General features: G+C 41.8%; 1 protein-coding gene across 3 annotated transcripts in view; it reads right to left on the reverse strand.

Moving 5' to 3' along the window:
• Positions 1-2,800: 2,800 nt before the first annotated feature.
• The window catches only part of PNPLA8 (patatin like domain 8, phospholipase A2), a 28,280-nt gene continuing 16,933 nt past the window's right edge, over positions 2,801-14,147 (reverse strand). For all 3 annotated transcript variants that reach the window (XM_078874866.1, XM_078874867.1, XM_078874864.1), the window contains exons 9-10: positions 9,509-9,704; positions 2,801-5,787 (exon numbers count right to left, since the gene is read on the reverse strand). In XM_078874866.1, coding sequence (XP_078730992.1) covers positions 5,510-5,787; positions 9,509-9,704 — 474 coding nt within the window. In that variant the 3' untranslated portion in view covers positions 2,801-5,509. The remainder of the gene's footprint in view (positions 5,788-9,508; positions 9,705-14,147) is intronic.

Genomic DNA, 14,147 nt, shown 5'->3' on the forward strand with positions numbered 1-14,147 from the left:
TGTCGTGTGTACAGGAAGCCTCTTTCCTCTAGAGCCGCAGACTATTTTAACAAACTGCGGCAAGGCAGTACCTGGCATCCAGGTACTGCCTTGCCGCATGTTTTGCCACAAGTCTGAGTTGTAAATGCAGATTTGATGTCTTGCAATATGTATCTATTTGGCATTTGAACATTTTAACACCTGCCAGAAAGGGGAAAGCCTTTTTTTTCCCCCATCACTTTGATACTGGCAAAAATGTCCCATAGACATCGTGTTATCGTCACAAGCGAGAGTTCATGCCCACGGCGGATACGGTCTGTATTTCATGACCTTCAACGTGTCTCGTGGAGTCCTGTCCAAACCGCTCACATTGACCCACCAACCCCTCTTCCCTTGCCGACTCATCCAACTGACACGCACACAGCAAAAGGCAATTACGTTGTGCCCTTTGCCGACACACCCTTGTTAAATATCCAATGCCAGCGCTAAGAGGAAATATTTTACGATGGCTCCCATGCAGGCATGGACCAACAGATTTTTTTTGTTCCAATGCCAGACGGCAACAGCAGGTCGTGCCAGCTTGATTTACGGCACACTGCCACGAGCGATAAGCATTCAAGTGGTGGTGCTCTTACGCTGAACCCAGGCAGCAAAAGGCGCATTTATGTAACCTCCCCCCCCCCAAAACAATCCTCATGTCCATATATAAGCGAAGCTGTAACTTTTTTTTATCTCTAAATATTATAGCGAGTAATTCACCTATTGCTTAATTTCAGGCAGAACAGTCCTGAAATGCTGCTCCGGAAAATAATGTTGGCACGCCACATCCACTTAACCTCAATGCGTCAGGATACTGCGGTGGTGTGAAAAAACAACCCATGCGTGTACAGTAACTTGGCGTTTCCAGATGATTGTAGGGACCGTACTTAAATATTGGGTACCATAATATTGGTTGCGTATAGCTTGGTATAACTTGTCCTCTAAGGATACGCCTGTCTAGTAGCTTATGCCAGGAATCCCGACTCCCAAGGCATCGCAGCAGCGTTCCACAAAACATTGAGAAATCAACGCCCGGTACCATCCGTGATTTATACATTACACTCGAGAGCCAAAAGTCAGTGACTTGAGTACCATAAATTGCCTCTTTCAAGTAAACGACGTGGCTCAGTATGCACGCAAAGCATACATTCTCAAACAGTCCACGTGGAAATATTGGCCGACGTGCTTCGTCTTGAGCCGCTGGAGTATTTTATTTGCCAGAGAATGCGTTTGCTTGTCCCGAAATGTCGGGTTCGGTAATCTTTCTTGAAGTGTGGCCTCTCGATTTCCAAGCCTGACAATGTATCGGCAAGGGAGCAGGGCTACAATGTGCTGATGTGCCCTAATACATCACATCAGCATAAAATAGGCACATTGATTCACTGCTGTAGAGATTCAAAGTCAACATGGTCATCCAACAGAACGGTGGGCGAACTAAACAGCAGTGTGTATATATTTGCGTGTGCACTCCATCATGCCATCTCATTCTAAACACCTTTTCTTGCTTCAACACGTATCGGTCAACAAAGAATGGCTGTGTGTTGATGTATGTTACTGGAGGGAGAAGGCCGGACAATAAGGCACTATAGTACTGTGACAGACACCATGAAGACGGAGTCACCCTAAGTCAGAGGTGGGACAAAGTCATTGTTATGCAAGTCCAAGTCGAGTCGCAAGTCATCAAATTCATGACTCGAGTCTGACTCGAGTCCAAGTCACATGACTCGAGTCCACATCTCATAGGTGGGACAAAGTCATTGTTATGCAAGTCCAAGTCGAGTCGCAAGTCATCAAATTCATGACTCGAGTCTGACTCGAGTCCAAGTCACATGACTCGAGTCCACACCTCTGCCCTAAGTACTTCAGAGGCAGACGATATGATACTATGTTCCTACGCACACGTACAAATATATATATATTTTCCCCCAGCAATGTACAAATAGGTACTGTATTTCCCCCGATAGCAATCTCACTTGGACCCAAGTAACCATCACATTTAATATAATCGATTCATTATAACGAGTTGTCCACGCATTGCTTAATGTCAGCGATGAGTCCAGAATGCTGCTCCGGGAACACGTTTGGCGCCCCACATCCGTTTCACCTGATTTTTAAATCCTTTATATTAAGTTCACTTGCTTGCTTGCGCGCTTACGACCGTGCAAATCTTTCGGTCGTTTTTTAACCCACTTCCCGTGATCCAATCGAGCTGACATTTTGCACACAGACTCGTTGTGCGTGACTATTTATTTTCGGGAGAAAAAATTTCCAAAATGTTCCATTTTTAGGGAATTTTTTTTTTCATATTTAATTTAAAATACCAATGTGATAAAAATGAAACTCTTACTCAAGAAAAACAGAAATGAATAATAAAATTAAACCGATGCCACGCATATAAAGGATTTATAGTGAAAAAGTTTGTTTTTACGGGTTAATTTTTTCTCCTGAGACACCTCGGTCGTGTGCTAGAAAACACGTGCGTGAATAGTGCTTAAAATCAACCAATATTAAAACTAACATGGATATTGTTCTTCTTGGTTCTTTCGGTAAAGTCACGTAGAATGGAAATAATACAATAATAAAAATAAAACATAATGAAATAATTCTCACGTTTCTGCCACAGAAGACAGTCTGAAGTTCAGACTGTCTTCTCGACAGACCTGTTCTTCACCTGAGGACGGCTGCTTGCGTTGTGGCTGAAACGTCGTGAGAATTATTGTTAAATTTTTATTATTTTATTATTTCCATTCTACGTGACTTTACCGAAAGAACCAAGAAGATGAATCCCTGCAGTCACGAAAGCTTTAAATCTAAAAATGAATATTGTTGCTAACGATATTGGATCGCAATGACAGATAAGTCTCTCACGACAATAACAGCAACAGACCACATTAAAAACTCGTATCCATCCATGACATGCAGTAATGATTTGCTAATTTTATTTTTTGTAAAAAGCAATATTGGCTACAATCGTGCATACATTTTACACACATGTTTTTTTTTTATTGTGAGCCAAGGATTATATTTGAGTTAATGCAAGTACTGTACTGTATCGTCTATATTGCGTTCTGGCAGTGAGAACAAATTTATAACCACAGTGAGTGACATTCATCAATTATTGTTTCTCTGAAATAAAAACTGTTAAGATTTGTTTTGGGATGCAAGACGTCAGGAAACGTTTCAATCTAAGCTGGGCATGGCCAGGGAGAATTTTAATACTTGCCTATGGCTATTAACATAGTAACGCTTCTTCATAATAAATGCATTTCGATTCAAGACCACTAATCACCACCTAACATTAAATAAAAATACAATTTGGCAACACGTAATTTGCTTTGCATGCAATATAAGTGATCAACTTTTTTTTTGCAAATTGACAGTCAAGGGTAAAATCTGTTTTCCACTAGTTTTCATTTACTACAAACGTGTTTCATTGCTTGAATGTAATACATTTACTAAATTCCATAATCCCCCCTGCCATGTGAACCATTTTGTTTAAGTTGCAGATTTTGTTTGTATTTCTTTATCAAATAATCTTGAAATGTAAACACACTTAGCTGCTATAAATGCAGTGGGGAAACAAGAGATGTGGCCAAACATATGGACGGCAACAGAAACATATGAACATTACAAAATGTAAATAAGCACCTCATGAATTATGTACGTATACGGTAATTCGAGATTACTAATTTCAAGAAACACAATCTTGTAGAAAGTGCTCAGGTTTGAAACAAATTAAATGTACCACTGTCATTGAGATTTATTAAGCAATTTTAAAAGTGTCTCTCTTATTAACGCAGGTTATAAAACAGACCATATTTTTGTGAATCAGTTCTTAAAATAATAAGTGCATTAACGTGATGACGTTTTAATGCCAGTGGAAATATACAATTTTCGTGCAAAACAGGAGATGTAGAATGGCGATGAACGTGTCACATGCTACTTCGTATTGTAATTGGTGTGATCCAGCGGTTCTTCGCCTTCACTGCAGTCGTTAAAAAACCCATGGTAATACACAGGGTTTGATGAAACAAGAGGAGTACTTCCGTGGCCGTGATTAATTTGTGTTTTCGATTATTTACCTTCTAAAAACATCTGGCTATGTCTCGCACCCCAACGGGGTGAAAATAAAAAAAAAAGTGGCGTTTTTTTCTTGCTGTGGTGTTCACACCCGATGATGATTGCTTGTGTTGCAATCGAAACGTCGTGATAATTTTATTTCCCTTCTACGTGACTTTACCGAAAGAACCAAGAATATGAATCCCTGCAGTCACGAAAGCTTTCAATCGAAAAGTATCATCTTGCTTTACCCACAAGTGGTGCACAGGGAATATGGGGAGAATGATACAGAGGTATTTGACACAATTTATGCAGATATCCGTCTCAAAAGCACCTTTCTCCCTTATAGCAGCTGAATTTAATGACGGGCAAGTACACTGTATAGAATACATGATTACTCGGCAAATTACAGAATGAGAACATAACACAATTTACTCGTTGACTAAAGTACAACACAGCCTGTGATCGTGTAGGTTAGTAAAACAGAACGATACATTATGAGAAATAGCAAGAACAATGTTAAATGTTTGAACCCCATATGCAAATGTTGTGAGCCTGTGATTAAAATCGTTTAGAATGAGGAAGAGGAATTTCAAAGTTTCTAACTAAAGTACCATTACGCTAGCTTAACCATCCTCATTGTTTTAGTACTAGATAGGCAACGTAGTTTTCATGTTATTTCAAAGCATGTTACACCAAATCGTTGGGGAAAAAACAACACCAATCCTATCTTAAGGAACACTAACAGCTGGTAGAATATATATTAAAAAATATATTTAAGGATTGTTTTGTCAAATCATTGTGACATTAGCATTTCATGTTTTATTTAACGGTAGTTACATTGAATTTCATACAATGATCGGCACTGATTTTAAATGTACAAAACATAAAGACGACATGTCCAACCGTGCATATACTGTTGATAAAAAAAGACTTAAGGAATGAAAAACTGAAAATACAATGAAGCACAGGAGAAAAGTGAATATTGCCAGTCAGTGATCAGCATACGTTTGTTGAAAGTGCTCCCTACTCACTGTTGCAATTATGTAGGTCTTGAATGCAACCTGCTACACATTGCTCTATCCCATGGATTCAGCAGCAAAATTCTATAAATGCGGCACACATCACTGCAGCACGCATGCATATTCTTTAGAGAGAAAAAAATCAACACGATTGCAATCAAAACTAAAAATTCCAGATACGTTCCACCTTGTGTTGTACAAATAAAGTGCAACGTCCAGGGGCCACATTCATATCTTGACAAACCACACTTGCTCTGGCGATTTGTCAGACTGTTGGTAACGGAAACACTGGCACATTGATGCCAAAAATCGGACACAAATGGGAGCCACTCGCCAAAGTTATCAGTTAGGCCCTCATTTTCAAAAAGCTTTTCAGATTTACGGAAAATAAATCGCTGGAAAATCCACGATCACAGCTTGGACATGGCGGTTGGCCGCACACCCATCGTGTCCCTCCAGAGCTGCCAGCGTTCGGCCACGCGCTGCCGCCACGGCTTGCCGAGGCTCAGGCGAGCCGCTGCCCGCTCCAGCTTGGCACCGTTGCGCTCCAGGTAGGCGTGGGCGTCGTGCTGCAGCTGGTTGAGCCGCTCGGCGCGACGCTCGTCAAGCGCCACGTCCTCGCGCGTCAGTGGGTTGAAGCGGAAGTAGGCGTCCGCGGGCAGCAGGCCGTCCAGCATCGTGTGCACCTCTGTACCGGCGCGCAAGGGGTACCCAGGAGATCAAGAGTCGTACCTGAGATTGATTTTTGTTTGTTTGTATGTATGTGCATAATATAGGGTTTTTTGGGGTTAGATCGCGTAAATATGAACGGCGATAAACCTGTCACCATCCAACACAGCCAACTAGTGAGGTTTGTCACGTAAACAGAACAGGCCAATTCGTTACTAGTACAGCACACCGGTGCGTTGGAGAGCAAATCCACAACATTTACAATCTGAGTAGGACGTTTCGCCAGTAATAACAAGCTTCATCAGGTGACAGCCAGATTTGTTACGGATTTCTACTAGTAACGAATTGGCATGTTCTGTTTACGTGACAAACCTTACTAAATGGCCGTGACGGGTGGGGGTGAGTTTAACGACACATTTATATTCACGCGATATAACCCCAAAAAAAGTATTATGGATGATATTGGTTGCAAAAACCTACGTGTTAAACTGTATGTGGTCAGGTTGATTTATTAAATTATTACACCTTTTTTTTACCAGGGTAAGGCGCATTGAGCCTATATAGCTCTTTTTCAGAAGTGTACCTGGCCACAAGTGACACGGCTCAACGAAATGGCTTATCGCGTGGAGATTTGTAGCAGCCAAGTACTCTGAACGCATGCTGTTTCGAAATGTGGAGGGAAAAAACCGGGGGGACGTGGAAAAAAATCCACGCGACCAAGGGGAGAACATGCAAACTCCAATATACAGCAGGCGTCAGGATCGGAATCGAACCCACGACCCTCTGTATATCAGGCGAGATAGTTAACATCTCTCCACCGTGACGCCCATTGATGATCTTGCCCTCGTGGATTCACTCCAGTTAATCACTCAACGAGAGGTCAGTTGCCTTCTCATAAGTCGACCGCTTCTGCAATGGGTACGTTCACTCATTGACGCCTCCGCCCGTGTTCTGGACTTAATCTACCAGAATGACTGTTTCGTCTCTTCCACGCTCTGGTCAACCCCCCAATACTGCAGATCGTGACAACACACCCTCTGACACGCTCACTCACACAATCACCCACTCGTCCACCATGTTTCATCACGCTCATCGGTGTGTGGATTGGTGCAGGAGGGGGGACGACTAAGGACCGGTTTAGATACGACTCGCCGCAAATCAGGTCACAGTGTGCATTGTGTCGTGGTTGGATAATCACTACACCACTGCATTTCCCAGATGCTTGTTCATTCTCATGTTGCAGTCATCATTATTTTATCGACCATCGAGGGCGGGATAATTAGCTGAGTTGCACCTGGAGCAGGATATGACCTCGCAAACGTCAAGCACTCCACCACAGTAGCACCAGATCAGATTAAATGTTAGTACAAACTATTTTTGATGAATGCTCTACTGTCATGTAAGCAAAGTTCGAAATCGATACAATGTGAGTGGCATACAAGCGTTCATGCCTAACATCAATGTAACAGAGGCAATTAAATTGCAATGCTTCTCTGTACTATTATTTTGCAGTTTCAGTTATCCAGAGTGTTTTGCCAGTCTACTGGCTTGATTTGGCAGCCTCACTCCAGAACATTAGAAAACTAGCTTTTTTGAAAAAACAAATTTTGGCTATAGGTCCCAAGAAAGGAAATGCATTTCTTCAACGAATAATACTAATTAAAAAAATTGCATCCAAAAATCTGCAGCACAATATCTCATCATAGCAATTACTTAAAAAATGTGTGCAATAAAAGTAAAATTGCTGATAGAGGATGCTTGCTGTTGGAGATTTATATCAACCCAAAAGATCATCATGAGCAGTATAATATTCACAAAATGTACAGAATATCAACAAATCAAATTTTCAAGCGGAACTTTCTGTATACTCCATACCTTTTCCCAGCATGGTTGCATATATACAATTTTGCAACTGAAGCAGAACAAAAGTATGATGCCACTACCACATTAATGTGAGGTTTTTTTCATAATAAAATGCACCTCTTGTCACTACTGGGCCGAGTGCAGTCTGTTGCCACTGTCGTTTCATCGAAGATCCATGTGGGTTTTTTTTGCAACCATTACTGGGGCTAGGCCTGTGGCCATCTAACTTGCAAAATGTTTTTAAAACAATGACAGTGCCAGGACAACATGCAAAGTCACGGTTGTCCAACCAAGCGCTTAGATTTAGAATCCAAAGTTGACGTTGCTGTCTGCCACTGAAACCAATTATACATCATAACCATCAGTCATGATCAATCCACTGCTGGATGAAGGCCTCTGCAAACAGTCACTATGTCACGGACCTGTGATGGAATTAAACTTTGAAGAGGACCTGCACATGAGCTGAAGTAATTGCTCCATCTCCATGGTGGGCACCCTTTCCGGAATATTCCCTCATTTGGCAGCAGCTAACATTGTGTTGTTAGTCTTGTCCACTGGCCATAATCCCTTCAAGGGATGTGTCTTTCCCAAGCACACTTATTTTCTTCACTGTCAATATATCTGTAACTTGCGTAACTTCTCTTGTATATAGCTCACCATAAATCCCAGAAATGCGTCATTCATTCTCGTCTAAATGAGTCCTTACAAGATTTTATAATAAAATACTCAAATGCCATCACTAAATTATGGACAGACAATATCAACATAACAGACTAAAGGAGTAGGAGGCTCTCATTAAAATCTTCTGCATGGCGAACTACAAAACTGGAAAACACATGATCCTCCTGAGTTTAAGATTTGGGTCAATAAACTTTTCCGCGTAATGTCCACGGAGCATTTGGGCTGCAAAATGACAAAACAGATCGTTGGCTTGCCAACAGATCTGGTCCCCATTGTTTTACACTCTGCCAAATTCTTTCAGGGGCGTTAACATAATCCAGCTGGGTTCGTACCCAGGTGAGTTCACTCTTATTTAATGTTCTCCTTATTGTCTTCATTACTCTTCCTTTAGTTCAAATGAGGACTCTGCACATATTTAAATCCCCTCCCCTCATCCCCATACATTTAGCCCTTTCAGCTTGAAATTCCCTCCCTTAATTTGTTTTACCAATTAACCTCGAAGGTTTATACCAATAAAGACAGATGGATTTAGCGTTAAAAGGAGACAAGGTGAAATTGGGTCATTCCTTAACTGTTGGTTAGTTTACTATCTCGGAAAAGAAATACCAATGGATTTTTTAATGCTTTCTACCATTAGTTTTTTTTTTCTCTGAAAGTATCAAACTAATAACATGACACGGCCAAACGTCATGAGCAGAGGCGTGCACATGACCTGTCCTGTGACGTCGTGAGATGACACCATGCATGGTTATGGCGTCGTGGCGCATGACGACATTGCACTGGCCGAGGAGGCTCACCCCATCACCGCTGGTTTTTTAATCACCAAATTATGGGTAATGCTTTGATTAATTTCCCCGATGTTCTTGAGGGTTAAGTCTCCAATGGGGAAACAACGTTATAATTATATTGCATTTATATTGAAATGTCTATGCGAAGAGTTATATCGTGACCCAAAATCACAGTCAAATGGACGACAAAGCTCATGCATTAACACATTCAACCTGAGTTGCCCCTGGCCTGCTCTGATGAGTCCGGTGTGCCTGATACCCTCAATGCCCCTGAAACTACCACCCGGAACGTCGGAATGTTGCAATGTATAATGTGAAGGAGAATGTGGAATGAAAATATTTAATACAAAAAAATAAAGAGAGGGAGTACGCGATGGTAGCTACGCCAAGGTTGCACCGCACACTCACCCTCCGTGTCCGTGGCGCTGGTGATCACGTTGCTCAGCTTGGCGCGCAGGCTGGTGGAGGAGACGTTGCTGGAGCTGGTGAGTTCGTGCCGACCGGTGCCCAACGACACCACGCACTGCCACGGCATGCCCGGCCACAGCAGCTGGCACTCGTGAAGGGCCAGCCCGCATGGGTTATTCACCGTTAGGGCGCCGTCCTGTTCCCGCAACGACAAAGAGTGTTCAATGCACCGATGAATATCAATATAAAACCCGAAAAACAGACGCTCCGATGGACTTAAAGTAGACCGTGGAGGTTTCATATCAAACACATTCCTGCGGAGGGAGCTGGTAGGAACGTTGGGTTGCTCGGTCAATGGCCAGGGTCAACGGCGGCGTGGTGTATTCCGCAAATATGCCCGACTGTGAGGGCGGGCACAAGCCAGCGTGAGTAGGTTAAACGTTGAGTTTTATAAGGGCACCACGGGGTGACCAGCCCCTCCCCACCCAGCCCCACCCCTCCCACCCCGCACACAGCCCCACCTTCCCCCTCCCCACCCAGCCCCTCCCTGCACGACAGACGGACACAATAATCCCCTGTGGGATGGTGTAACCAGGAGGTTCCTACCAGTATATTTGTAGAATCTGGCAGGAAGAAGCAAGTGACGGCTTGGTGTGCTATCATCTAAGATAGTGGCTTTAATAACCTCTTAAACCGGATATTGAATTGCGTTCAGAAATGTACTCTTAATGTATTGTTCTTGGCAAAGCAAATTATATTTGACAACAAGACTATTGTTTGTTTAAGTGGATATATAAACACACTCCATGCATGAGTGCAATTGTACATGCTTGCATACTGATAATAGGAAACCCATACTACTGTATCAAGGTCAAGACAATAATGACACTGATGACCCAGTTACATTTAATGGGAAACTATTGTTGGTGTGGCCCACATAATAAGCAAATGGCATAACATTCATCAACGTCCTACAAACTGTATTCACGTTGTATACGGCGTTACAAAAACCACTGCGTTACAAAAAACCACTGCATAATTGTTCCATGGGCATATGCTCCGCAATGTCAATTATCTTATTCTAAACAGTGCATTACATTCATTTGCACTTTATTTGTAGATGTGATGTGCAATTACAAATCAATGCACCGGCCCAAAGCACTAATTAACTTGACTACTTAAGGCCATCAATTGGTGCAATAATTTGCATAGCCATCAGCTGCAACGAGAGAAGAACTAATGCTTTTAAACTTAAAGCCTCATGGCCTGATTAAAAAAAATCAATTAACCTCAATTTCTATCAGGCACGAGTGTCTCGCAACACACAAGCTGTCTTTCCTGCTCACCAGGAGCCTAAGGAGATTGTGTGACATGTGAATGTGACTACCTATTTACAACTTAAAACCACAATACTACAATAACATTTCTCCTTTTTGTTTTTAATATATTCATGACTAGCTTTACTACCCGGCTTCGCCCTGGACTTGGATTCACCACGCCCGGCCGCCTTTGTCCCCCCAGTGGCGATGTTCACACACAACACACCAGTTACTCGTTTGAGGCTGAGTCGACCTAGGGGAGGCCCAGGACCGGTTGAAATAATCGTCACCGGTGGTGGCCGTGAGCGGGAATCAAACTCGGGTCGCCGGGTTCGTAGTGCAGCGCGCTAAGCACTACGCGTGCGCGGGTCACATGACAGATGTGACGTCACAGCTCACTTGCCGTGCAAAATATATGCATTATTGCGTCCCCCCCCCCCCAAAAAAAAAAAAACCAAAGTGTATTTTTTTAATTTTAGCATGGTGTACAGTCTGGAAAGTACCCACATGGCAAATTTAAAGTTTGTTGCATGTCGGGAAGTATGCTAAACATTTTAAACAGACACACACATTCACAAATTTCCCTTCTAGAAAAAAGATTTCCCGACTATGCAACCGCCACCTCAGCACACACCAAATCATTATGCATGACCTTTCTGCAACAGCAAAGGCACGCACAACACCACCATGGGATGGACCTGGAAGTAGCATCCGTTATGGATCTGTCTACCGCAATCTCTCAACTGTGCTCTCTAGGCCACAGCAGCGTGTTTTACTCAAGGGTTATCGTCTGAAAAAGTCCTTGGCTATCGGAAATGAACATTAAAATAGCAAAACCGAAAACCCGTTTAAGTTCACCCAGCCATCTTCACCCAAAATGTGTATGCACCTTTCCCAGTCTTGTAATGTTCAAATTGTAATGTTTAAGAGACGAGGTTTTTACCGGCTTTGTTTTTAAATATGCAAAGAAGCATCCTTGTAGTAATGTTTGGGTGTCCCTTAAATCCTTTACACTGTATATTAAGGGATGGGTAAGGTATTGAAAGACAGCTTCTCACTCATTACAGTGGTCAACAAAAAAATACATTTTTTTCTGGCCTGGACTTGTGCAGCTGTTTTAGACTAATTTCAGGGTGCTGATTCCAAATCTGATCTCAGATTTGCTCTATCACATCTAATTTTATGCTATCGGCATACCCCATTTTCATTGATTTTACCCGAAATTAACTCTGTCACTTATGATTGCAAGTTGTTGCGAGTCAGTGACTACTTTAGTGTTAAAATATGGTGCTGTATTTTTAGGATAGTGTGTTTATAATATAATTTTATGCAGATATCCACATTTATTTAATATTTTTCTTCTGCAGTTTTGATTGAAAATGCAATATTTGATATCTCAAAAACCTGATGTGATAGACAAAAACTGATGCCAGATTTAGAATCAGCACCCCAAAAGTACATTAGAACCGTTGGAATACCTTATGCCAGAAAAAGTGTGTTGACCAGTGTAATCGATATTCAAGGTGAAGAGGCCAACAGACAAGTCACATTGGCCTCTATAATCGGCATGGGAAGAGCAGTTGCGAGTTTAATGGAAAATTAACATTCCTCCTAAATCAGCCTTGTCCCACACTCCAAACCTTCACTGCCTTGATAAATTGGCTTTTCTTTCTGCCCGTCATTTAGTAAAGCGCCCATTACTTTGCAGTGTCATACTATTATTTGTTTATTGGAAGTGGTTGCAGATCAATTGGTGGCTTCCTAGCGACTAGTTTGTTGTCAAAGCTTAATGATTAAGTTTGCAAAGAGCACTGTGCAATTTATTGCAATTATCTATGATGAGCCTCATGTGGTATGACCCTTTTGGTGTGTTCGTCTGTAAATGGTGATGCATTCTTACTAAAATTACGTTATTGAATAACAGAGATGCACTTGGGAGTTCGCTAAGCCGTGATATATTACTCAATAGTTTGCATTTAACGTTTAACAAGATAAAAATTAGGGAATACACAAAGTAAAGAATAACATTAAGTATTTTACGACTCTTTTCATTCAACCTATTTCTTCATTCCTATGGTGCTGTAACAGATTTCACTAACCCGTGGGAAATCAGGAGCTGTCAACATTCCCACTAAACATTTATTGATGAGCATTGTCCCAAGGTGATTGAATTACATGCTGCAATAAATAAATAAACGTGCCATAGATATGGGCAAAAAAATAACGGCAGCATAATGATTGGCATTACATGTTATTCTGGAACGGATTTTTAAATAGTATGGACGAAGAAATGCAGAAGGCAGCTTAACTGGAAGCTTCCTTATATCATCGTCTACTTAATATACAACGGGGCTGTGCAAGCACATGCTGTGTGCAATGCTTGTGCATGAAATCACATATGATTGAATTAATACCATTAAATTAGGTTATTAAAGAGACCAAACGAGGCTACTGCACAAAGTACTACACAAATTCACCCAAAATGCAACTCTATAGTAAAAGTGTCATGGTTAAAAAAAATACATTCTTCGACCACGCTTTATCCAATTGGGTATAATGTGTCTTTAAGTAGAAAAAAACAGGGTCATACTGGTGTCAGAAACACACATTCTGCAATAAGTTATTTAGAGAATACGTTTGCATTTGCTTCTAACTTGCCAACTCTGGTGTACAAATCCCGCTGCTGTTCTGCTTACCACTTGGTGACCCAAGAATTGGCTCATGTTGTGCTCGGCACACATCCAGCTGACAAAAGCGCTGGTCTCTGAGCCATCATTATAATTCTGAAAACGTACACCCTTCCGCCAGCATAAGTGGTAAATGGCTAGCTTGTAACTTCAACAAAAAATATCGCCATTACCATTAGTATGCCAAGTACTGCCTTAGGAAATTTGCTCCAAGTGAGAAAGATGATCATGAGAGATAGTGGTGGTTCAGAGGGGCCTCAAGCCTGCAATGGCTTGACATGGCTCATGAAAGATGTTCCAATTAGCATAGGACAGTCCACGTGTTGTACAAAGCAAACAACATGCCTGGTTAAATATTCCAAGCACACTAACCCTCACCCAGATAAATAACATGTGCAAGTGTTTTCTGTACACGTGTGGAAATGCTCCAGAGCTACATTTAGTGATGAAGCATCCCATGTGAAAACAGTGGCAGAGTGACAGCGTATAGCAGGCTAAGGCCGTCAATTAATTCCGGGAAACTTGACGGATGTCACCACAACGCACATGTGTGGAGGTCAGAAATATAAATTGAGCAGCAATGACTTCCAACCTAAGGGTGAAAATGATCAATTTAGGTCAGATGCTGCATCA

This window comes from Lampetra fluviatilis, chromosome 40 (genome assembly GCF_964198595.1).
Source record: "Lampetra fluviatilis chromosome 40, kcLamFluv1.1, whole genome shotgun sequence".
Lineage (NCBI taxonomy): Eukaryota > Metazoa > Chordata > Hyperoartia > Petromyzontiformes > Petromyzontidae > Lampetra > Lampetra fluviatilis.